We start from the raw sequence: 26,226 nt of genomic DNA, 5'->3' as shown, positions 1-26,226 counted from the left end.
CCAGAGGCAAGCCCACAATGATGTGGTGCTCTCAGCCGCCGGACCAGCATCGTGCCCGGCACTGCTCCCGATCGCCACCGCCACATCATTCCCCAGCATTGTGCTCAGCGGGAACATGCCTGGCACCAGCAGCGCCATGCTCCATCTCCCTGGCACTGAGCACACATCGGCACCAGAGCGCCGAAGCCTATAGCCGGCACTGGTCTCCTTCACCAAACGGTTGGCGCCGGTCATCAGCAAGATCGTTGCGGCACCAGTCCCCTGCTGCTTCTTTGAGGCACCGATGGCCAATCCATGGCACCTTGGCACTGCCATGGTCTTCGCCCTCAGGCTCTTTAGAGTCCGATAGAGACTCCTACTATTCAAGGTGCAGTCAGCACAGGTCAAGCAGGCACCAAAGGGACGTGCATGCAGCTTGGCAGCCACAGTAGCAACCCCCTGCGCAATGGCCTTTTTGGACCCCTGGGCTTACCATTAGGCCCAGGGTACCCCTTCCAAAGGATCTAGATTGGTGACCTTGGGATGCTTTCCTTCCCAGTCACCTAAGGATAGACCTGCTCTGCAGGGAGCTGAAGCGGCCCTCTCTAGGCTGCCCCCACAGACTGAGGGGGTGGGCACAAACCTGCCGGCACCTCACGAGACAAACTAATATTCAGGTCTCAGGGCCACATTCAGAGTGTAACCAAAAACAGAGTCCTTGTAGCACCTTAGAGACTAACAAATTTATTTGGGCATAAGCTTTTGTGGGCTAGAACCCACTTTATTGGATGCATGGAGTGAAAATACAGGAGCAGGTATAAATACATGAAAGGATGGGGGGTTGCTTTACTAAGTGTGAAGTCAGTCTAATGAGATAAATCAATTAACAGCAGGATACCAAGGGAGGAAAAATAACTTTTGAAGTGGTAAGAGAGTGGCCCATTACAGACAGTTGACAAGAAGGTGTGAGTAACAGTAGGGAGAAATTAGTATTGGGGAAATTAAGTTGAGGTTTTCTAATGACCCAACCACTCCCAGTCTCTATTCAGGCCGAATCTGATTGTATCCAGTTTGCAAATTAATTCCAGTTCTGCAGCTTCAAGTTGGAGTCTGTTTTTGAAGTTTTGTTGTTGAAGAATTGCCACTTTTAGGTCTGTTATTGAGTGACTGGAGAGATTAAAGTGTTCTTCTACTAGTTTTTGAATGTTATAATTCCTGATGTCAGCTTTGTGTGCATTTATTCTTTCACGTAGAGACTGTCCGGTTTGGCCAATGTACATGGCAAAGGGGCATTGCTGGCACAATGTGAGTTAGGAGCCTTTCTGACTGTGAGGTCCCCACCTCTCTGCGTCCCTCAGCCCATGCTGGCCATTCAGCCCCCATACATATTTCCAGAATGGCAGCTATTTCAACCAAGCCGTCAGCCTCTGTCTTTTGCTAAAGCCCTGATTATCAGCTTTTTTAGACCCGTGCCACAGAGGGCACACACCCATCTAACTATTTTCCTTTCCCTTCCCCGTGTGTCTGTTGCAGGGCTGGTACACTCCGTCACCTTTTGAGGAAGGGGTGAAGGGGCATTATGGCCCCATGGCTGAGTTTGAATGACTGCCCCTAGTCTCGGGGTAGTATGGCCTAATGTTTGGGGATCCGTCAAGATAGTCCTCCTATGCCGGACTACGTGGTCTAAAGGCCAGAGTCCATATAACTATCCTTTCTACCAGGGCGGCGTGGCCTAATGGCCAGAGTCTATAGAACAGCCCTCTTGGGGAGGGGCGGAAGGGCGGCCAGCCTGGGACTCCTGGGCGGGGGAGGGGTTGCAGCTGGGCCAGGGGACCCCTGGGGCTTTGGTGTAGTGTGAGAAACTGCTATCTGTAGGAATTTGCTACCTGTAGCAGTTACTCATATGTAGAAGATTGTGAAAAACTGCTATCTGATGAAACAAATTCCTACAGATAGTTTCTCACACTACACCAACCGTGCGGGGAGGGGAGGGGTGGAGAAGAGGGGGACAAAGGGGTCTCAGGGCTCCAGCCACATGGGTGGGGGGCAAGGTGGTCCTCTGGCCACGGGAGGGTTGGGGAGGGGGTCTTGGGGCTCCGGCTGCAAGGGGCAAGTGGGTCTCAGGGCTCTGGCCGCGGGGGTTGTTGTGGCCTAATGGCCAGAGTCCATAAATCTGCCCTCTCGGTTAGGACTGCGTGGCCTACTAAACACATCAGGCTAAGCCCCAGTTCTATGACCAATTCCCCATTAAGTTCCCCTGGATTACTTCCTACTTGACTTGTGTCTCGGGGTTCCCACAGCCTCTCCTCCCTCTGCAGTGTTGGGTGCCTGGGGGTTGTAGGTAGTCATCGTCTGGCTGGTCTCCTCATCCTGAAGTGCTAGCAGTCCTTCCACAGGAACCTTGAGAACATCTCCATTCCCTTTGGCAGTTAGCCCTGAATGAGCTGAGCTGCTCCCTTTCAGATCTATGTTCCAACAGGAGCATGCCCAGCAGAACCTCCTCAGCCCACAAAGTAAGATTAATCCCTCTTGAACCACTGTCCAGCTGGTACACCCTGTCACGTGGTCTTGCCCATGAACACCCCTCCCACCACCCCCCGAAACACACACTGCTTCTCAGCTCAAAATGGTACATCTACCCCACCACCTTCATGTGGCAGATTTGAAAAATAAAACATACATTTTGTGCAAAACACAAAAGTTTATTGAGAAAATGGTTACAGGAAAAGAAGTTTAGTTAGTATTCTGTTTACATGAAGTAGACATGAAAAATTGCATGGCCGGAAAGTTAGAGACTATACACTCCCCATTGCGGTAAAAGTGTCCTGTAATAATGCATTGTTACAGGAAAAGAGCTTTACTGTTGGGATTGCCAAGCTCCTAATGGCTTTTGGCAGGCTTACATAGAGAAAGACTGGGAAGAGCGAATGCTTCACAAAATCATTGCAGAACCCTATCTTTCCCCCACTACTGCTCTTTCACTATGTCTGTAGGGGAGATAAAGCAGAATCTAAAACTGAAAAATTGTTCAATTATGGTCATTCCTCCCAGTGTAGCATGCAACTCCCTTCAACTCTTGCAGCACTTCTGGGTGACCATCTTGATGAGTAACTTCATAGCATATCTCACTGGTCTGTCTTTTGCCTTTTTGAATAAGGCCATTCTCTTCCTCCTAGTTCTTTGCCTCAATGCAATATCACTGAGAGTCAGGACAGCCTAAAGGGGATGTAGAGGGAATTACTACTCAGCTCGCCCCCAGATTCCCTCTGCTAACTCTTCCAACAATATTTAAACACTTCCAAAGCAAAGCCAGACTAGGAACATAAATTCACAACTCCACCCCCAGCCTCCAAAGTACCACAACAAAGTCAAATATTATATACTGCATAGACAAAAATCCCAGTGCATCCTTCCTCATGCACACACCACTTATCATCTCTGAGGTTTCTCCAAAACTGGGAAGAATCTTAGGAAGGCAAAGTCAGAAATGCTGGAATATGAACAATCACCACTTTGTAGGAATAGGGAAAAAAACCCAGCCACACCACCTGACCAGCCAGCCAGACCCTCAAGGACCAGGCCTGTTATCTATGGTTGAGCAGCTGGCTAACTTGAGGGGGAGAAGAGAGAAAATTCATGATGAAATGTTTGCGGATATCACTACAGAGTCCCCAAACCCCTCAAAAATAGTGGGCAGGGGGAGGCTGTATTAGAGGACAGAGACAGAAACAGACAGGGAGCTCTCCAGAGCAATTGTGGGATTGGCCAAGGATAGCATGGCAGTTGCCAGCAACAGCATGGCACATACTAATCTAATTTAACCCTCACATCATGTTATCTAGTAGGCATCTAATTGAGTATAGTCTGCAAATTTTGCCACTGCACTGTTTACCCCTTCTTCCAGATCATTTATGAATATGTTGAACACCACTGGTCCCAGTACAGATCCCCACTATTTACCTTTCTCCACTGTGAAAACTGACCATTTATTCCTACCCTTTGTTTCCTATCTTTTAACCAGTTACTGATCCATGTGAGGACTTTCCCTCTTATCCCATGACTGCTTATTTTGTGTGGGAGAGGCCTGGCTTGACAAAGCCCTGGCTGGGATGATGTAGTTGGGGTTGATCCTTCTTTGAACAGGGGGTTGAACTAGATGACCTCCTGAGGTCTCTTCCAAACCTAATCTTCTATGATTCTATGACCCTGTCAAGGACTTTCTGAAAGTCCAAGTACAGTATATCCACATGCTTGTTGACACCCTAAAGAATTCTAGTAGATTGGTGAGGCATGATTTCCCTTTACAAAAGTTGTGTTGACTGTTTTCCAACATATTGTGTTCATCTCTGTGTCTGTAATTCAGTTCTCTACTATAATTTCAACCAATTTGCCCGATACCAAAGTTAGGCTTGCCAGGATCAACTCTGGAGCCTGTTTTAAAAAATCTGCATTACATCAGCAATCTTCCAGTCATCTGGTATAGAGGATGATTTAAGCAATAGGTTATATACCAGTTAGTAGCAGGCCAGATTAACCTTTTGTGGGCCTGATGCCAAACATTTGTGGGCCCCCATGGAGGCAATGTAGCATGGCATGGGGAAGTCAGTCCCCAGAGCAAGGGGCCAGCCAGGGGCAATGGGGCATGGCATGGGCAGCCCCACTATGCCCAGCCCAGTACGAGGGCACTATTTACAACCCGGCAGTTGCCAGACGCACAGTGGCCCACCTGGCCCTGTGCTGCCAGCATACCCCTTCCCCTCGGGGGGGTGGGCCCATGTTGCACCACACAGACCCCAACACTCCCCCGACTCCCTATGGCCAGAGACCCCAGACCCACTATGCCCAGCACCCACCCCAGACCCCTCCACAAATGCACACACACACCCCGCACCGTTGTCCTGCCCCACTGGCTGAGACCGGCCAGGCTTCTGCACCAGTCCCAGGTGGCTCAGCTCCGGAAAGGCCCCACAGGTGGTGGGGAGCAGAGACTGCTCGGAGCCGGAGGTGCACTGGGGTCTGTCCAGTGGGCAGAGAGAAGCAGGGGGGTGGGGATGGGGACGGAGACAGAGAGGAGCCCTCAGCCAGCCGGCGGGCAGGCTGAGAGGAGCAAGTGGTGGACAGGGGAGCCAGCAGGGTCTCGGGGTGCAGTACAAGTGGAGTAGGCTAGGCCCCCTTCTGAGCATGGGCCCGGCTCCATGGCAATACTGGCGCCATTGTAAACCCAGCACTGGTTAGTAGTTCTAAACTTTTATGTCTAAATTCCTTCAGAACACTTGGGGGATTACCACCTGGTCCTGGTGACTTAGTCTTGATAAATTTACCCATTTGCACTAACACCTCCTTTATTGACACCTCAGTCTGAGACAGTTCTTCAAATTTGTCACCTAAAAAGACTGGCTCAAGCGTGGGGACCTCCCTCACATCCTCTGGAGTGGAGATCAATGCAAAGAATTCATTTAGCTTCTTCACAATGGCATTGTCTTCCTTGAGTAGCAGCCGTGTTAGTCTGTATTCACAAAAAGAAAAGGAGTACTTGTGGCACCTTAGAGACTAACCAATTTATTTGACCATGAGCTTTCGTGAGCTACAGCTTGCATCCGATGAAGTGAGCTGTAGCTTACGAAAGCTTATGCTCAAATAAATTGGTTAGTCTCTAAGGTGCCACAAGTCCTCCTTTTCTTCTTCCTTGAGTGTTCAGCAGCGCCACTGAGCGTTTGGCAGGCTTCCTGCTTCTGATATAGTTAAAAAATGTGCTATTTTTGTGTGTTCTGCAGTTGCTCTTCAAATTCTTTTTTTTGCCTGCTTAATTATACGTTTACACTTTACTTGCCACAGTTTATGCTCATTTCAATTTTCCTCAACAGGACTGACTTCCAATTTTGTAATGATTTGTTTTGTCTCTAATTGCCCTTTTCACTCTGTTGTTTATCCTTAGGGACATTGTTTTGGTCTTCTGTTTTTTGTTTTTAATTTGGCATATACATGGAGAAACTAAATTATATCTTAAGTTGTAAGATGCTACATGCTTGAATGAAGAAAAAAAGACTTTAATTAAACATCCTCAAGAGTTTAAAAACCATCTTGGTTCTTGCTTCAACTGTTGTGAACATACATAGAACTGACAAATATCCACATTGTACAGCAAAATCTCTAACAAGTACATTTTGCCAAAAAACAAACCTCTTGTCTCAAGCTACCAGTCTGAACTAGTCCCAATGTTTTGTTTAAAGAGCGTTAACTTTATAGTCAGGTAAATACACACACCGCCTTGTCAAAGCCAAGAAGAAGAAAGCCAGCAAGCAATTTAGGCCGGGTCCTTGGGAGGCTGCTAAACAGCCATTTTTTAAAGGCGCTGAGTCAGGAGGGAGACTCCCATCCTTCGTTTTTAATCCTACTGCAGCCCCAAAGCCAGGCAACCCCCCCCCCCCCCCCGGTACCGAGGGCGGGCGCGCAGCCTGCCGTGCTGCCAGGGGCCACCATGGGTCAGGCCACGCGCAGAGTCCCCCTCTCAGCCCGGCGGACACGCTGCCCAGGGCGACGGGGACCAGCCAGCTGCGCGCCCAGGGGCTGGGATCAGAGGGCGGAGCAGGGGATTCACCTGCCCAAGGCGGGGCGCGGGGGTGGAAAGCGATTTCAGCCGCGCCGACGGAGGCGGGCACAGCCCGGCGCTGGGGGCAGCGAAGGAGGGGAACTCGCCTCCCCAGAGGGCGGGCACGAGACAGAGGCGGAGCGGGGAGGAGCCGCGGGGCTGGGGAGTCACCTGCAGACGGTGATCAGGTTCCTCCTCTCCACCGCCGCGTTGCGGGACTGGACGCTCTTCCTACGGGCCGAGACGTTCAGCCCCCCCAGGCTGAGGGAAGCCATCGCCGCGGGCGGCAGGTGGAGCCACAGGGGCTGGCGCGGAGCCTTTGTTCCCGGCCTCCTGCTCTCCGGGCTGCCACCGCCGCCACCCCAGGGGAGGACGAGGCCCCCGTGTCTCCCCCTCCTGGTGCCGCTGTCTGAGCGGCAGGTGCTGCTGCGCATCCGGCCGGCACAGGCAGGGAGGGAGCCGGGGTCCCCCGCCCTCGGCAGCCGGAGCAACCGCGGCGCCTTTGAGTCGCAGCTGCCAGGACCGCAGAGCACCGGCTCCGCCAGCCAATCAAAAAGCAGGAGGGGGCGGGGCCCAGGGCGGCAGATGCTTTAAAGGGGCGCGTGCCCTTAAGAGAGCCAACTGTCAAGTGCGCGAAGATGCGGCTTGGGGCGCGTGGGGAATTAGGCGAGGAGGCGGGGCCGGGACGCCGCGGGGGCGGGGCGTCGGTAGGAGGGAGGTGCGGGCTATGAGTGTCACGTGCCAGCAGAGAGTAGGGCGGAGTGCCCCTGAGGCACTCTGAGGTGGTGTGCCTAGGACGCTGGTTGGTCCTGGCGAATTACCTGCCCAGACAAAGCTTGGCGGGCCAATATCCCTTGGAGTCATTTTGAATTTTAATGCTATCCTCCAAAGCACTTGCAACCGCTCCCAGCTTGGTATCATCTGCAAACTTTATAAGTGTTCTCTCTATGCCATTATTTAAGTCACTGAAGATATTGAACAGACCCCGACTCAGAACTGATCCTTGTGGAACCCCACTTGATATGCCCTTCCTGCTTGACTGTGAATCATTGATAAGTACTCTCTGGGAATGGTTTTCCTACCAGGTATGCACCCACCTTATAGTAGCTCCATCTAGGTTGTATTTTCCTAGTTTGTTTATGAGAAGGTCATGCCTTCATGGAGTATCAAAGCCTTACGAAAGTCAAGGTATACCACATCTACCAGTTCCCCACTATTCACAAGGCTTGTTTCCCTGTCAAAGAAAGCTATTAGGTTGGTTTGACAGAATTTGTTCTTGACAAATCCATGCTGACCATTACTTATCACCTTATTATCTTCTAGGTGTTTGAAACTGATTGCTTAATTACTTGCTCCATTATCTTTCCAGGTACTGAAATTAAGCTGACTCGTCTAATTCCCCAGATTGTCCTTATTTCCTTTTTTTATATATCGGCATTATATTTGCCCTTTTACAGTCTTCAGGAATCTCTCCAGTCTTTCATTACTTTTCAAAGATGATCACTAATGGCTCAGATATTTCTTCTGTCAGCTTCTTGAGTATTCTAGGATTATTCATGGGGGGGGAGAGGGATAGCTCAGTGGTTTGAGCGTTGGCCTTCTAAACCCAGGGTTGTGAGCCCAATCCTTGAGGGGGCCATTTAGGGATCTGGGGCAAAAAAAATTGGGGATTGTGCCTGCTTTGAGCAGGGGGTTGGACTAGATGATCTCCAGAGGTCCCTTCCAACTCTGATAGTCTGAGTCCAATCAGGTGGTTGCTACTTTAGATGCAGTTGTTAGCGACCAGTCCAGACTTTATAGATGATGATGATTACTCAGAGAAAGCTATAGTCCTATGATACAAACAGGTTCACACACTCTTCTATACACCCATTACATCATATTAATCAATTCTGGTTTATTGGAAAATGTTATCCAAGTTTGTTGGGCTGCAGGTTTACTTTATCATGGAGTAGTTGAACATCATATACCATCTCTTTAGCTGATAGTTCAATGCTCATATTTGAACTCTTTCATCTCCATCATCTTAAAACAAATCTATGTGATCTAACTAATTGAAGGAAAATCTGTGAGTTCAGTTTTTTCCATGTGGGAGTTCAACTGATCAGTACCTGGATTGTACTTCCCTGAATAGTGTTGGATCTACTGATTAATCTATCGTGTAACTGGTAACGGATGCTGAAAATTATATCAAGATTACTCTTGCAATTCTTTATCAATTAAGTTGCCCTTAGAACAGCTCTAGAATTCCATACAAAAATTAAAGGGAAAATGGAATTCCATCAGGAAATTTCTCTTCTATTATTCTCTCTTAAACTATCCTGCCCAGTAGAGTTTATTCTCCATTCTCTTCATGTCACCAAACCATCAAGATTTATTTAAATGGATGGTTTCTTTTGAAAATAGGATGCCTTTTTATTTATATATAAGATAGAATAGGTGGCAAGGGCTTTTAAAGCTAGTATTTTGTCATCCATTTAAGCAGCTTACAGGGAATCATTTCCTAATTTTAAGATTTCCTTTTCAGGTATGTGGGCAGCTAACAACTTTTATCCACAAAGAAATGAGGCTTTGCTCTCCCACTGTTACAAAGTAAATGTGGACACAATAGTCCAATGGTTGGCAGCCCAGGAACACCAGATATTCAGTATGCTGGGGTATATCAACTCTATACTGGGCCTGAAGGAGTTAATGAGGCTGATTGCATACACAGGTCCTCAAGTAGTTTGGATCCCCTTTGTTTTGAGTCCTGCAGAAAAGTCAGCTGGGGAAGAGACTGTGATAGTGGCCTAGCTGCAGGTCATGGTAGGAAGTAGCCCAGAGAACAGACCTCATCTGCTTCATGCAGGGTCCTCCGGCTTGAACCCAGAGTAAAAGCTGGGCCTGGGTTCCCCTACCAGCTCACATGGGGTAGGGGCATAAAGACCCCAGAGCCAAGGACTGATGTTGGGACAAACCTCCCGCATGATACTGCCAGACCAGTGGTGTGCTGAACTCAGGTTTCCTCAGAAGGGGCAGCATAAACGTAGATTGAGGTGAGTAATTAGACATGGGTGAGTTCTCATTTGTTGGGAGGCAGGATTAGGGAGGTAAATAGATTAGCAACTGAAAACAGAATGGCTGTGCTAAGTGAGATAGGTAAATGGGGCAGTAAACTAAGAGACACAATATCTGTACTAGCTAAGATAAGGGGCGGGAACATCCAGGGAACTATTTACAATGAACGAGATAACTATGGACCAGAGAGGTTAGGAACATGAAGATGAGGTAAAGAGTAGATCGTACATGGACAGTGCGTGGCCAGAGGATGCTGTACAAGTATTGATTCCTACAAAGTAACCAAACTACTCCAAACACATGTGATACAATATATAGTAAATTCAATGTGACATGTAAAGGTATACAAAGGAAGAAAGTTTCTGTGTAACTTTGGATCTGTGATGTACCCTGCAACCACTCCCAGCATTTGCGTCTGATCAACTCAGCGGAGCCTTGCTGCATGCCAAATAAAGATATCTGAGTGACAAAATCTGAAGTCGATCTGAATGTTTGGGAAGCGGTCTCAGAGGAAATCCCAACAGGTAGGACTAAAGATCTCCCAGACATACGGCTGAGTTACAGGACGAAGCAGACCACCACAGGGCTATTCTTGGTACTTTATTCAGGGCTACCAATTCTTGGTATTTCTCTTTGTAAATCTTGGTATTACACTTCGGAAATGCTCTCTGAAGCCAGATTTAGGCACCAACACAGAAATGTTTTTAGGTGGACTGCCTCTGAGACAGGAGTTGGTTTGATAGAGTCCTAGAATTGGCAGATGTTCACTCTCAAGAAAACCAATATACAGGTAAGGAAAAATTATCCTTTTTCCAGGTAGCTAATTAAAGCACATGCAGAAGTAATATTACAAAAGGAATAAAGGCAAGAAGAGTGCAGAATCAGGGAAGAACAGAACAGAAAATGAAATATGAAAAATGGGAAGGCAAGAGAATAAGAACGTGAAAGAGTAACAGAAAAAGAATGAGTGACTGAAAGATGATAAATTAGAGATGAAAGATAATAAATTACGGAAATATGGTAGAAGTATACTCAGTTGTGTTTTCTTTTTTAAACCAAAGAGAAGGGGGAAAGAGTTTGAACAATGCCTGTTGTCAGTTCACCTTTCATCTTTCTTTTCTTATCTCTTTCTAACTTCTCTTTTCCTGTGGTTTTTTTCAGCATCCCCTTTTTCTCTGGAAGTGAATAGGATGTGGCCGCTCTGTGCCTAGCGTGTAAGACATCTGGACTTTGTATCAATGACTTTAGATCATCTTATCATATATTAGAGTTTCTTAAGCCTTTCCTCTTCTCCTGCTCTTGTTAAGTCTGTCTTGTTGTACATATTTGACTACAGCACTCAATCTTAGCCTAGACATCTCCAGATCAAATGACAGAAGATACATAACCTGAATTTTGAGAATCAGGCGATTTTGAAGTTGAAACTAGCTGTTATATATGAACCATATAAAACCAGTCAATTGAAGTGGGGGATAAAAAAGTTCAATCTAAGAGTTCTAAAAGTTTACAATTTCAAATTGCAGTTTGAAGTTGTTTGTTTAAAAGGAATGGAGAAGGAATATTTACACATTTTCATGTACCATGACAAACTGGCTGAAGTATTTTCTTGCAGACAGCTCTTGAATGCCATGCTTACATACCATTCAAATCCACACAGTAATGGAAAAGTAAAAATATGTTAGTTTTACTGAGTTGTCTGTGCTGCTGCAGTAAATATTTTTCTGTGAATTTCTAGTTAGTTTCGTGGTTAGTTACCACGAGAATCTACATGCAGGACCCCAATTTTGTGTTATGTTCCTATTCTGTTTTCCTTTAAAATGTTGTATCTTTCTAAAAGCTATTTTAGTAGTTCATCTTCAGTCATTGTTCCTTAACTTGATTAAAATCACACTAATAGAAAGTGTAAACTTAATATTTTTTTAGTGCAAAACCATGGTTTTGATTTTCTTAGTTGAATAAATTAACTTAAACTATTGAGCATATTCTGTTGTAATTAGTTAGATTATGAAAAGCCACCCGTACATTTTCCCTTTGTGGCATATGTCTTTAAATTGCCACATGGTGGCCCCATTTGACAGGCAATGTCTGAGCTAATCTCTACTTTTTTTAGTAACCTCTTTTTTTTTTTCCTTTTCTTAACAGATGTTCGAGTTTAAATCTTAAAAATACACAGTTCTCGAGTATCAACCAGGAACAGCATATCCATATAACCTTTCAGTTATTTACTCAGATCATCTCTTTTTTCTGCCAAACAATTTGTAGTCCTAATGGGCAGAGGTGCCATGCACATTAAAGGCAATACTCACTATCACTAACTGCTCTCATAAATTTAGTACTATGTTAAGCAAACCTATTTTAAAATGTCCTGTAACTAATGTTTATGATAGAAATTAGGTTAAAGGCAGAGGTGAAAGTAAGCTGGTACAGTCCGGTACAGCATACTGGCAAGAGCCAGTACGCAGCCGACCGTACCAGCAGGGCTGCTGAGGGGGGCCAAAAGGAGCAGCTTCCCCATGGCCCAGCAATTTAAAATGTCCTGAGGCTCCCAGCAGCGGCCAGAGCCCTGGGGATCCCAGCCACCGCTACCCTTACCATGGGGCTCTGGCAGTGATTTAAAGGGCCTGGAGCACCCACCTGCCGCTACCGCAGCCAGAGCCCCGGGCCCTTTAAATCACCGCTGGAGCCCTGGGGTAGCACTAGCGGCGGCCAGGAGCCCCGGGCCCTTTAAATCGCTGCCGGCCCACTGCCGGGCTGTGCTGAAGGGCTGAGTGGGGGAATCAGCCCCCTGCCCCGCCCCTTCCACCCAAGGCCCCGCCTCTTCCGGTTGAGCCCTCCGCCCCCCACGCAGGACCTTGGCCACCCTGCACACCAAGAACTCCCTTAAGTTGCTTTCATCCCTAGTTAAAGGCCATTAGTCTTATAATTTCTCTACCTAACTTATCATAAGCAAGTAAAAAGTTAAAGAAGTAAAAAAATTGTAGCTGCAGCCAAGACTAAAAAATTATTATTGCTTGTACACATTATTTACTGTAGACAAGATTTTTGGCAGGATGGTCAGGTTTAGGATGCTAACCTGGGACTTGAATGACTCCGGTTCAATTCCCTCGTTCCACCACGGACTTTCTATGTGACACTGAGCAGGTCATATGGGCCCATATCCCCAAAAGTTTTTAAGTATCTAATTGCCATTGTAATCAGTGGGAGCTAGGTGCCTAAATACCTTTAAGGATCTGGGCCTTAGGGCTTGTCTTCACTATGGGGGTAAATCGACCTAAGTTACACTACTCCAGCTACTTGAACAACATAGCTGGAGTCAACGTAGCTTAGGTCGACTTCCCTGGTGTCTTCACTGTTCTGTGTCAACGGGAGACGCTCTCCGGTTGACTTCCCTTACTCTTCTTGAAGAGCTGGAGTACCGAGATCGACTGGAGAGCGCTCTGCCATCAATTTAGCGGGTCTTCACTAGACTTGCTAACCTGATTCTTGCTGCATTGATTACAGCAGAGTCAATCACCCCATAGTGAAGACCAGCCCTCAGTCTCTTCATGCCTCAGTTCTGCATCTGTAAAATGGAGATAATAGCACTCCCCTACTTCACAGGGGAGTTATGAGGATATATATATTAAAGAATGTGAGGTGCTAAGATACTGCCATAATGGAGGCCATAAAAGTATCCAAGATTGATTTTTAAAAATGGGTGCCTAAAGTTAGACTCCTAAATCCATATTTGGGCACCCAAATTAAAAAAAAATAGCTTCAAGGGAAGTTGTTGGACACTCAGTACATTTGTGGGGGGAAAAAGGCCACTTATTTTGGTACCTAAATAATATAGATTTAAGAGCCTAATGTTAATCACTAGAAAAAAAACGAGGAGTACTTGTGGCACCTTAGAGACTAACAAATTTATCTGGGCATAAGCTAAAACCCACTTCATCAAATGCATGCAGTGGAAAATACAGAAGGAAGATATATTACACACACAGAAAACATGAAAAAATGGGTGTTGCCATAACAACTGTAATGAGACTAATCAATTAAGGTAGGCTATTATCAGCAGGAGAAAAAAAACTTTTGTAGTGATAATCAGGGTGGCCCATTTCAAACAATTGACAAGAAGGTATGAGTAATGGTAGGGGAAAAATTAATATGGGGAAATAGCTTTTACTTTGTGTAATGACCCATCCACCTCCAATCTTTATTCAAGCCTAATTTAATGGTGTCCAGTTCGCAAATTAATTCCAATTCTGCAGACGTCAAGAATTATAACATTCAAAAACCAGTTGGAGACCACTTCAACCTCCCTGGTCACTCCATTTCAGACAGAAAAGTCGCAATTCTCCAACAAAAAATACTCCAACGAGAAACTGCAGAATTGGTGCTCCAGGCAGTGCGGTAAGGGGGTACGGAGCATGGGGGGTCAGATAGAAGGCAGGGGAGTTCGGGGTGGTGGTCAGAGGGCAGGGGTGTGGATAGGGGTAGGGGTGGGAACAGGGGGTTGAATGGGGGCGGGGTTCCCTGGGAAAGAAGTTCAGATAACAATTTTACAGTTTACTTCTGAGTGATGCCAGGCCCAAGAAAATGAAAATATATCCATATCTGTCATCTCTGATTATATAGAAAAAACCCCTAGCCTAGACTAGTAGTTACCCTCTAGTGAGTGCATGATCTATGAAGAGTTCGGGCACAGAAATTCCTTGCTCTTTTGCTAGGAGTAGGAAAAGATGATGAAACCAAAGAAACAAAAAACCTCCTCAAGAGAAATTTCGAGCTCTTCCTAGTCTGGACAGTGGGAATTTCAAATGCTGGCTCCAGAACAGATATATGGGTGAGCACTAAAAAGAAAGAGAGGTATCCAGACTGCAGTACATGGAACCCATCATCTAAACGTGGTGTCCAAAGAGGCCGTGCATTCAGCCTACAATGGAGATAAAATAAAGCACTGCTGTGTCCTTGATTATTTGAGTCCATTCTAGTAAGGTGCTGGTTACCTTTTGGCCTGAAGGGGGAGATGTTTCTCACTGAAGCCGCAAAGAGTTACCTTCAGTGAGAAACATCTGCTTCAGGCCAGAAGGTAACCTGCACCCTGTGCACAAAAGCCAGCGAACCGAGTGGGGAGCTGCCCAAACTAGCCAATAGGAAACAACAAGGACAGTGTGGCTTTAGCCACACCCCTCAAAGGGACTTTAGGTACATAAATCTGAGTTAGAGGGAGGTGCCTCATCTCTATTTGGGACTTACAGCTGTGAATCCTCTCCTGGAGTTTGGCACTTAATCCGTTCTTCACACACACACCCCCAAAACAAAACACACACACACACACAAGTAGTAGTGGTGGTGGTGCCCCTGGTCCCCTTATAAACTTTAGCCCACTGGTTAGAGCCCTAACCCAGGATGTGGGAGACCCAGCTTCAAATCCCCCATCTGCCTGATTTAGAGCAGTGATTTGAGACTTTTCTGAAATTGCATTAGATTGTTGGCTCAAATTCAATTTGTGATCAACTATAACCCACAGATCCTTTTCAGCAATACTATTGCCTCGCCATTTATTCCCTGTTGTGCATATTTTTCCTTCCTAAGTGTAGTTTTTTGCATTCATCTTTATTGAATTTCATCTTGTTGATTTCAGACTAAGGGCATGTCTACACTTACCACTGGAGCAATTGATCCAGCAGTGAAGATATGATAAATCAACCGCTGAGCGCTCTCCCGTTGACTCCGGTACTTCACCGGAGTGAGAGGCACAGGCAGAGTTGATGTGGGAGCGTCAGCAGTTGACTTACCGCAGTGAAGACACTGCAGTAAGTAGATCTAAGTACGTAGACTTCAGCTACGTTATTCACGTAGCTGAAGTTGTGTAACTTCGATTGATCCCTCCCCCCCACCCCCCCACAGTGTATACCAGGCCTCATTCTCCAATTTATCAAGGTTATTTTTAAGTGCTTGTAGCCCCTCTCAGGCTAGTGTCATGTGCAAATTTTATAAGTATACTCTTCACTCCATCCAAGTCATTAATCAAACTGACAACTAGTACTGGACCCAGGATGAACCCCTGTGGGATCCCACTAGATACATCCTCACATTTTGACAGTAAACCATTGATAACTACTAGGGCTGTCAATTAATCACAGTTAACTCAAACGATTAACTCAAAACAAATTAACTCAATTAAAAAAAATTATAATTAAGCACAGTTTTTATTGCACTGTTAATCAATGATAGAATAGCAACTGAAATTTTTTATAAATTTTTTGGATGTTTTTCTACATTTTCAAAATAGTGATTTCGATTACAACACAAAATACAAAGAGTACAGTGCTCACTTTATATTATTTTTTTACAAAGATTTGCACTGTGAAAAAAAACCAAAAGAAATAGTATTTTTCAATTCACCTCATACAGGCAGGGTAGTGCAATCTCTTTATTGTGAAAGTGCAACTTACAAATGTAGATTTTTTTTTGTTACATAACCACACTCAGAAATAAAACAAATGTAAAACCTTAAAGCCTACAAGTTGACTCAGTCCTACTTCTTGTTCAGCGAATTGCTAAGACAAACAAGCCTGTTTACATTTAAAAGAGATAAGACTGTCCACTTCTTATTTATAATGTCACCTGAAAGTGAGAACAGGCGTTCACCTGGTACTTTTGTAGCCGGCATTGCAAGGTATTTATGTGCCAGATATAAAATTTTTTATTAAAGCTAATGTTAAAAAACAGTATATAATACATAGGTTGGGAAAAGAGTGTCTGTACATCTGGGTATAGTGCTTAGATTATCCACAAATATAAAGTTTGTTTTTAAAAGTCATATGATACATAGAGTACATAATCAGCAATAACTTACATTTAGGTGAATAGATGTAACAATACAGTTTAGATATTAGATCAGGGGCAGGCAAACTTTTTGGCCCGAGGGCCGCATTGGATTTCAGAAATTGTATGGAGGACCGGTTAGAGGAGGGGGTCGCGGCCCGGCCCCCATCTCCTATCCGTCCACCCCCCCCATCTCCTGACCACCCCCAGACCCCGTCCCTAACTGACCCCCGCCATCCTATCCAACCCCTCCTCTCATTCCTGACTGCCCTTCTGGGACCCATGCCCCATCCAACCACCCCTTCTCCCTGTTCCCTGACTGCCCCCGGCACCCGTACCCCTGACTACCCCATCCAACCCCCCACCCCCTTCCTGACTGCCCCGTTTATTTCCTGATTGTATCAATATCACAAAGGTAAAGGCAGGTGTCAAGGCTGAATCCCACCTCTGTCACTGTGTGAAGGAAGTAGGGGCCTGCAAGGATTTTAAAAATTAATACTTGCTACTCCAGGGTTGTATTAACCTCCCGAGGTTACAGCTTTTCTCTGACCTTGGCTTGGTAAACGCTGCCACCACCCAAATGCAAAAACCCTTTGAACCCAGGAAGGAGCACTTAGGAATTCCTCCGTTTGGGGTACTCTCAAGCTCTTTCACACACACACACCCCCTCCAGGGAAGAACTAAGAAAGAAAACAAAGGAAATTAGCTGTGGCTATCAGCTAATCAACCAACATGCAAAAACCTTTTAGGACACCAAAAATCCAATCCTGTTCTTAAAAAAATGAATTTTATAAAAACAAAAAGAAAGAAAATACTTCTGGAACTTAGGCATTTGCTAGATTTTAAAAGAGCAATTCCAAAAATTAAGCACCAAAAATAGCCTTCTAGGGTTTAAAGATTTAAACCCCAGATCTTCAGTTTAAAGATTACAAGCAAACAAAAGCATCTGGGATTAGCACAGAGGAAATCCACAAGCCAATGAGAAATAAAAAATAACCCTAATCACATCCTTTTAGATATTCCCTAATTTTACTTACACTTCTGAGGCTCCAGATAAGTAGGTTCGAGTTTTGAATTGATAATCTGTAATCATACCTGACTTAAAGCTACTTACAGCATTACTGCCCTGTGTCCCTCCAGCCCAGAGAGAACAACAAACAAAAGGAAAAAGAAAAGGAGTACTTGTGGCACCTTAGAGACTAACCAATTTATTTGAGCTTGAGCTTTCGTGAGCTATAGTTCACCTCATGCATCCGATGAAGTGAGCTGTAGCTCACGAAAGCTTATGCTCAGATAAATTGGTTAGTCTCTAAGGTGCCACAAGTACTCCTTTTCTTTTTGCGAATACAGACTAACACGGCTGTTACTCTGAAACAAAAGGAAAGTTTCTTTCCCCATTTTAAAAAGTTCTAGCCTTCCCATTGGCTCTTTTGGTCAGGTGCCCACTTTTTTTTTTTCTTTACCTAGGGGACTTTTTAACCCTTTACAGGTAAAGCAAATAAAGAACAACTACCAAGAGGGATTTTACAGCTAACTGGCTGGCTAGGTGTCCATCAAAGGGAGTTATCTCCCCCCCCCTTTATTTATCACAGCAGGGAGAAGGGAAAAAGAGGTTGAAAGGAATGGTTTGGGGAAAATGCATAAAAAGTGGGACAGATGAGATAGAAGGAAAGACAGAAACATTGTATGTTTGAAGGGGGTAACAAAAGGAGGGAGTGAAAGAAGCACTAGGATACACAGTCAACTGACAGAAAGGAGGAATAAAGAGAAGGAGAAGGAGGGACAGATAAAGGCGACAAGTATTTTAAAATAAATGTTACATAATAGCAAGCTTAAAGGTAAAATGTTCAATTACATCAATCTATTTATCTGAAAAAGTAAAATGAGTTATGAGAAACTAAATGGGGATACACATACTGCAATTGCCTTAGGAAGGCAATATACTGGGTCTGGCCCAGCTTAGTACTAAAGCTAAAAGATTTGTCTTCTTTGCAATAAAACACTGTACCCTGAAAAAAAATCAGGCTTATTTTCATTACTAGTATTGACATAAATACTTCCTAGTCAAATGTATTAAACAAACAAATGTACATGGACGTGTTCTTATTATGTTTATACTGCATTGATATTTCACCATTTGATAATTTGGGTTGTAGTCATTTAACACAGCTAACCCATTTATGAAAAAATTGATAACTGAATATGGATTTTTGTACAGTTTCCATTCCATTTTGAAAGTACAAACTGTATTTTTTCCTTAGATCATTGTATCTGTTTGCTTCTTTTATGGCTCCAGTTCATAAGAGAAAATCCAAAATCTTAAAGCTAGTTGCAGTGAAAGAGGACGCTGGACCACACTTTCAAATGTAAATGACTGAAGTTAGGTACCTAAACCCCACAGTGCATAGGTGCTGGAGCATGTACATGTCCTACTGAAGTCAATGAGACCACTTGGTGCTTGATCAGGACAATTTTATTTAGGTGTCTAACTTCGATGCCACATTTCAAAATCTGGCCCAACATCATCATATTTCATGACAATGTGTGTGTGTTAATTAATCATGATCTAAAATAAATTAATTAGCCTTTTATACTGATAGGATAGCTGTGGCCAACATTGTCTGGAAATCATGCCAGTGATAGATGCAAAAACGCTGTGTAAGAACTTGTTACAGGTTCTTCAGGACGTCATACAATTAATGACCATATCCCAGCTTTAGAGCGGACGGTGACATTTCCATATTGTTCATTATTGTATATAGCATTTGCTGAATGAAATGCTAGTCGCAAGGAGGGGTTAAATTCTATGTATAAACCTTAATGATAGTTCAGCATGGACATTTAACACAACTAATGCAAAACCTGTCCATTTGTTATGGGATTTACTGCAGCAACAATGCAAATTTCTTTTAAGAATAATACATCCATTTGCTCTAACACTGCAAACTATGGCAAATGATCAGCGTAGAACTATGTACTATTACACTGTGCCTCAACACCACAAACGTATCAGACTACCAGGATTTTGGAAAATGAAGAATTTGTAATGGCTATTAACAACTTCCTAGGGGTAGCTGATAGAGTATGTATGTTTATTTCAGTGGAGCACTTATTCTGCACCCGACAGTAACTGTTCCAGTGCTAATAGGATATGGTGTTTTTAAAATGGGCATTGGTAACAGTTTTTAATTTTCATTTGTGGAAGAACCAAGGTGAAATTAGAATAACAGGCTGTCTTCAAGTTATAAATAATTGTTATTAATAGCTATCTTCCATTTTCATCATTGGGATTATTTCAAATCAACGGTTTATGCATGAATAGGGAATTTCTCAGGTGAAGGGTGAGGAAGGTAAAATTTTAAAATATAGTTTTAAATTCAGTGTTCTTTTTCTCAAAATAAAGAGAGGAAGCTAGAATGTTACTTGCAAGTTTCTAAGGGATGACATACTTGTGATGAATTAACTACAAACATCACTTCTGCTCCACAGAAATAAAGTGCACATTTAAAGCTGACACGAAGTATAAATTTTGATGAGATTCTCAGGATTTTAAGCTGTCTTTGTATTTTAAAGAAGACTTTTGTTTGATGAACTTGGTCATTTCATCTTACAAATAAAGCCTATATCATGTTGGTTGATTGGTTTAAAGATATACTGCTTTATGCATAGTAACCAGACCTTCTAAAAGGGGAGATCTAGTGTACAGATGATTAAACTAACTCAGCAAATATTCTAAAATCACCACTGTTTACCCTTCTTAGAAGTGTGGGAGCTCCTGGAGACATCAGGGATTGTGTATTACTAGCAGTAGTAGTATAAAAGCACCTAGAGCCCGCAATTGTGATCAAAATCCCACTGTGCTAGGTGCCATACGATAGTGGGGCAGTAATGTAATGTAGATGCTTGCTACAGTGTCAGAAGGGGTTTTTCCATTGCTATACTAAATCCACCACCTTAAGAGGCAGTAGCAAGGTCGATGGAAGAATTCTTCTGTCAACCAAGATGTCTACACCAGGGCTTATGTCAGCTTAACAGTGGAGGAGTGAGGAACAAAGCTGGGAACCTCACAAGCCAAAACACATGGATAGAAATGGAATAGAGGCCATTTTGAAAAAGGTGGCTGCTTTGCTAACAAAGGGCCATACCATTGGCACCTGTAAGCAGAACTTACCTGCTGGAGAGTATCTGCCTGAGGACGCTGACAAGAACCAGGACTCCCAGACAGGGTGAGATTGGATCGGGGGGATTGCATTCAGGACTGTGACTTCCATAGATCTGTAACTTCCTTGTGCTTTAATAATAAAGTGGTTGTGGTTAAGAATTCCTTTGCTAAGCCTGTGTTCATTACTTTGCTGCCAGGTTGTCCCTGAAGGGTATAACTAGAAAACCAGAGCTGTGACAACTAAGAGGACTCTGGGGGAACTGTCTAAACCACTGGCCTTGGGATAGCTAGGGCACTGGTTCTGGGGTTTAGGTGACCAGATTCTGGGGCCTCCCTGCCCAAGGGTGACACATATCAGGTCTGCACCTGGCAGTGTACCTGAGAGAGCACGGTTACTAGCTCTGGATCAGTCACTACTCAAACTCAGGGAGGCTTAGAAGCACATGGGATTTAGGGGTTGGATCCATTCACAACAAACTTGTATCCATCCAGACTAGAAGGAAACGGGGCCAGGTTGTGATAACAGGTTAAGACAGTGGCAGAACCAGTAACAGAACTCTTAGTGGCTGGAGCTGCAGGCCTAAGTGTTTAGATTATGAAATAATTGAGGACATTGATATATGTTTGGTTCAGTGTTTCTTGGCTTTCCAGGGTTTAACAGGACCTCTTCTCTTTGCAGGGTTTCCAGAAAACAAAAGGTACTAAGACTGGTTGGTAATACTGTCTTTTGCAAAATATTAAAACAATTGCACGATAACACTTCAGAAATATGTTTTTAATTTAATTTAATATGTTTTAAACTGCTTTTAATTCATGTTTCATGGTCCAGCTTGAACATTAACTAGAGAATAGTAGATGCCCCTTTCAGCCAAGAGTTGCTGATGTGTTCCTTGTTCAACGACCTTTCCATTCTGGATTACTGCTATCTTGTCAGCATTCTGCACGGTGGACAGGCGATGAGCTATTACAATACAGGTGCGACCTTGTCTTGCTTTATCCAGTGCTTCTTGGACAACCTGTTCAATTACCAAAGCAGAAGATACATTTTTAACTTATTTGGCAAGTAATGCAGAGAAACCCCTTCCAGCTGTTAGTAAGTGAGGTATCTGATATCTTTTAATTTAAATTGTAAATTACCAGTGAGAGAGATGAGGCTGAATGGCTCAAGGGAATAGTAATGGGATGAATGTCTAGCTTCCTGTTTTAAATCTAGCTTGTGTTCACAATGAGCAAGAGCTCTTACTATTGATAAATGGTTGGATACCTATTTGAACTAAGGTGGTGAACATCTCAGGAGAATTGCTAAAGGACCTGTGTCCACATCACCAAAATCACCACAGCTGGCAGCCTTGTTGGCAATCTCAGCAGAAAGACCAAGTATTGTACAGGCACAGAGCTGGTTCCTTTTAGGCCAGTTTTAAGAAGTGGTGGAATGCTTGTATTGCTGCTGTTGTAAGGAAGTCATTCCAGTATTTCATGAGCACTAAGTTCACTTTAAAACTACAGAGAAACCTGTTTGGCAGCAGTGGGCCACCTATCAGTACTGTCAACTCCAAGTTGTCAAAAATCAGGAGACAGGCCACAATTTCTCATTAAATAAATCTTGAGATTTTTGAAGAAATACTATTTTGGGTTGGTTTTATTTGTCTTCTGGTTTCTGCACATTTAGGATGCACTTGGGTCATGTTTTCAAGCTTTTCTCACAAACCAAGAAAATATTTAAATGACAGCTGAATTTCTCACACAATCACATGATTGCAGGAGCTGGGACTAAGATCAACAACAAATACCGAGAGATTTGCAATAAAGTTGTGAGCATTGGCAACACTGAATCAGTATTTTTTGCAAATCTCATAACTTTATGGCAAGTCTCGTGATAAGTATTTTTCTTAATGGCCCAGCTCCTGGAGAAAAGTGATCATGTGAGGATTTCAGCTTCCATTTTTATAAAGGAAGCAAGTCTCTGGCTGTCATGGTTGCAGGGGAAAGCTTGAAAATGCCACCCAAGTGCACCCTAAAAGCACAAAAAGAAGAAAGCAAACAAAAAGCCATGAGGTTCTTTCCTTTCAGAAATGACCACATGAGGAAGAATGGGGGAGGGAGAGGGGGAAAGCAAAGAGTATAGTAAAAAATAATTGACTAAACCAAGACTTAAAATTGGAGAATATGTTTCCCAGAAATATTTCTCAGAGCTGCCAAGTCTCCCAGATCACACAGGAGACTCCTGATTTCTGGTATCCTCCCCAAGATCCAGAGCAGCTGTTTGAACCTGCTGTCTCAACTCAGAGCTACTACTCTATGGTTCAAATCCTGGAGGACTCCAATCAAAGATGTTTTTTACAGCACTGCCTCCAACCAGCCTACTGCCATAGAGATATATCCTGTGTAGTGTGTCACTCTAGCTGTTCTTCTATGGGAGAGAAGACTTGGGGATGAAGCTCTAGGGCCCAGCTGAATGATTGGAGGAGAGTTGTGTGCTGATTAGAGTGTTGCTGTAGATGGGGTCTGTGTTCCAGAAGGCCTGCCCTAACTGGAGTGAGGGCCTAGACGTGCCAGCGTCCTTGGGGAGAGGGAGATTTAGCCAAGTGTGTTTATGGGGGAGAAAGAGGAAGAAGCGGGATCTAGCCTTTTAAATTCTTCTGACATCAGTAGGCAATAGAAGAGTAATTGAAGACAGTTTCATAGTAAGACATTTGGATCTGGGTAATCTAGATTTAGACAGTTGCTGTCATTTATACAAATGAGATAATGCCTCAGTATATATGCATCTCACTTGTAGAAAAGTTCCAGATTTCCAGACTTTGGACTTTTACAGGCATTTATGAAAATCAAAGTAGTAATTGCAATTTTTGTGTTAACAGCCATGGTTTTAGATTCCCCCTGTGTACACAAACAAGATACCTTTTCACTTTCTGTATCTAGAGCAGATGTGGCTTCATCCAGTAGCAGAATTTGAGGATGACGTACAAGAGCCCGAGCAATAGCAATACGCTGCTTCTGACCACCCGAGAGCTGAGTTCCTTTGTCTCCCACACAGGTATTATATTTCTAAATACAATAAATACAAATTTAGAAGGTGCATCCCACCAGCAATTTAGCCTGGATTTGGACTTAAATCACAGAGTCCAATAGAGCATGTGCTTTCTACTCTTGGCCATTTTATTTCAGCAGTTCTTTGAAAGCAGATGACCACAATTATTGAAGGCCACAAACATCTGTCCATCTTAGGTACTTATATGACCTCCATTACCATACTACCTGAACATCCCAATCTTTAATGTATTTAGCCTCAAAACACTCCTGTGAGGTAGGAAAGTGTATTATCCCAATTTTACAGAAGGGAACTGAGAGGCTCACACAGGAGTCTGTGGCAAGTCAAGAAATTGAACTACCCTTTATTGTCTCCCAAGTCCCAGGCTAGCATCCTAACCACTGGACGATCTTTCCCCTCGTGATTTCACCTTGAAGGGAAAATCATAACTTAAAAAAATATTACGGTTTTAATCTAAATTATGTACATATCTAATTGAGTGTCACATCTGACTTGTGGCATCCAAAAATGTTAGCTTTTAAAATATGCATGCTGTTTACTAATGAACTGGTCGGTGCTCCCTCAAAGTCTGCACTAGCTTTTATTTGTTACACTGTAAGGATTGCATATGATTTGTTGTATGATTCAGTTTGGCAATGTTCTCAGCCCCTAACTGAACCTTTAACAAAGATAAATTCTACAAAGTGTTTTAGATAACTAAGGGCTAACAAAACAAAATATTTTAAACAATCTTTAATTAAAAGCACTTCTCTCTCTCAATCTCTCAAGGTTTCACATGCTTGTTTTCATAAGCCTAGTTCTCCACTGGCCCATGGAGTCTTCCCGAAAAAAATGTTGTAGAGAAGACTTGAATTTCTAATGTAACAAACAGGCATGGAAAAAACAAATCCTTTTAGATTCCCTATACATCCCAGAGAAGCATAAAAGGGCATAATTCCTTTTTATTTTTCTTTGTAAGTCACCTTTCGTTTTGAGTAAGAAACAAAAAAGGTTTAACTTACATTTGGCAGAGAGTCAATGAAGGAATGTATGTTGGCTGCTCTTGCTGCATTTACAATCTCTTCAGATGACACCTCTCTACTGTTATCTCCATATGCAATATTCTCAGCAACACTGCAGTCAAACAGGATTGGTTCTTGTGAGACAATACCAATGTGAGCTCTAAGCCATTGGATATTTAATAACTTTGCATTTTGGCCATCCAGCAGCTAAAAAGCAAGAATACTTAAATGTCAGAGATAGGGAAGCTTTGACTTACACGAAAAATGTTACATTAATTTTTCCATTCTGTATAGCTAATATCAACAATTCTTTGCAAAATACTTTATACAATGATTTTGCTAGCTTCAGTTTATTTGTAAGGAAATCTCAAAGGAGGTAATTCAAGCCTCCAATCTCAGTTCCTTAGACTCGCTTTCTAACCTTGAGCCTTATTCCTTCTAACATTGTACATATTTATAAAAAATAAATAAAGTAATACACAAAGCAAACACTGCAGAACTGAGTAAAATTCTTTGTCTACAAGGCAATGTTTTACTGGTATAAGTAAAGTTCTGAATTTAAACTGCTACAATTATACTGGTATAACTGGCAAGACTTTCCCATGTAGTCAAGCCCTTAGATTGTGAGTGCTTTCCAGTCTGAAGAAATTTCCCTTCAAACACAGGATTATAATCATCCTTGTAAGATGTAGACTTTGATACCTGGAAAGATACTGGAACAAATTATTTAACTATCAATTTGAAAGCACCTAGAGCAGCAGTGGGCAACCACGCAGCACATCAGGGTAATCCGCTGGCGGGCCGCCAGACAGTTTGTTTACATTTGCACAGCTGCCCACAGCTCCCAGTGGCTGCAGTTCACAGCAGAGGCAGAATCAAAGGGGACCCTGCTACATGGTTGGAACCAGAAAGCGATTCATCTCCTGATCTCCATGTGGAAGTAACAACGGCATCTCCTCCTTTGGGCAATGCAATTCACTTTCACAAATTAGTGGACAGAATGGCATCCACTTTAAAATTACCTTAGGTGGCTTTGAAGGAGGCCACACATACAGTTTTTGACATTCTGGGTCTGCGTCTGCAGTTTTATTGCCCATATAAAGGCAAAAATTCCTTTGTCTCTAATCCAGCACCATGCCAACCGATTTCAAAAAAGGCTGACAAGTTCTACCAAATTCCACCTGAGAGAGTCTCTTGTTATAGCAGCAATGTTTGAAGACCTGACCTAGGTTTTTGAACACTCTCTACTCCTTATGATAAAGGAGGAAAAAGTTGGACTGTCTCGGGAAAAAATTGTTTTCTTCAGCTTCCTTCAACATGCAAGTGGCAAATTGTCAAGCAGTAATGGCCAGGTATTAGTTTCAACTGTGGGAGAACATGTCAATCTTCACCAAACATCTGAGATTCAGAAAACATTATCAACTTTCATCAAAGAGGATCAAAATGTGATCAGGAATGCCTTTAGGGCATCTTTGATGTATCTGACACAACTCTGAGATCTGTGACATTGGCAATAGCTCTACATAGGAATTCATGGTTATGATAGTCTTCTCTTCCTATGGAAATGAGATCT

General features: G+C 43.5%; 2 protein-coding genes across 5 annotated transcripts in view; both read right to left on the bottom strand.

The window, feature by feature from the left end:
* OLAH (oleoyl-ACP hydrolase) overlaps positions 1-7,162 on the bottom strand; it is a 111,349-nt gene extending 104,187 nt beyond the window's left edge. For both annotated transcript variants that reach the window (XM_073334092.1, XM_073334094.1), the window contains exon 1: positions 6,740-7,162. The gene's annotated coding sequence lies outside the window, so the exon portion shown is untranslated. The remainder of the gene's footprint in view (positions 1-6,739) is intronic.
* Positions 7,163-21,354: 14,192 nt separating this feature from the next.
* Positions 21,355-26,226, bottom strand: part of ABCB1 (ATP binding cassette subfamily B member 1) — a 66,808-nt gene continuing 61,936 nt past the window's right edge. For all 3 annotated transcript variants that reach the window (XM_073334084.1, XM_073334085.1, XM_073334086.1), the window contains 3 exons: positions 24,654-24,860; positions 23,502-23,648; positions 21,355-21,616 (listed from right to left, as the gene is read on the bottom strand). In XM_073334084.1, the coding sequence (XP_073190185.1) occupies positions 21,419-21,616; positions 23,502-23,648; positions 24,654-24,860 (552 nt within the window). In that variant the 3' untranslated portion in view covers positions 21,355-21,418. The remainder of the gene's footprint in view (positions 21,617-23,501; positions 23,649-24,653; positions 24,861-26,226) is intronic.

The sequence above is a fragment of the Lepidochelys kempii genome, chromosome 2 (assembly GCF_965140265.1).
Source record: "Lepidochelys kempii isolate rLepKem1 chromosome 2, rLepKem1.hap2, whole genome shotgun sequence".
NCBI lineage: Eukaryota > Metazoa > Chordata > Testudines > Cheloniidae > Lepidochelys > Lepidochelys kempii.
Note: the sequence above shows the minus strand (reverse complement) of the source record. Positions and strands in the feature narration are given on the sequence as shown.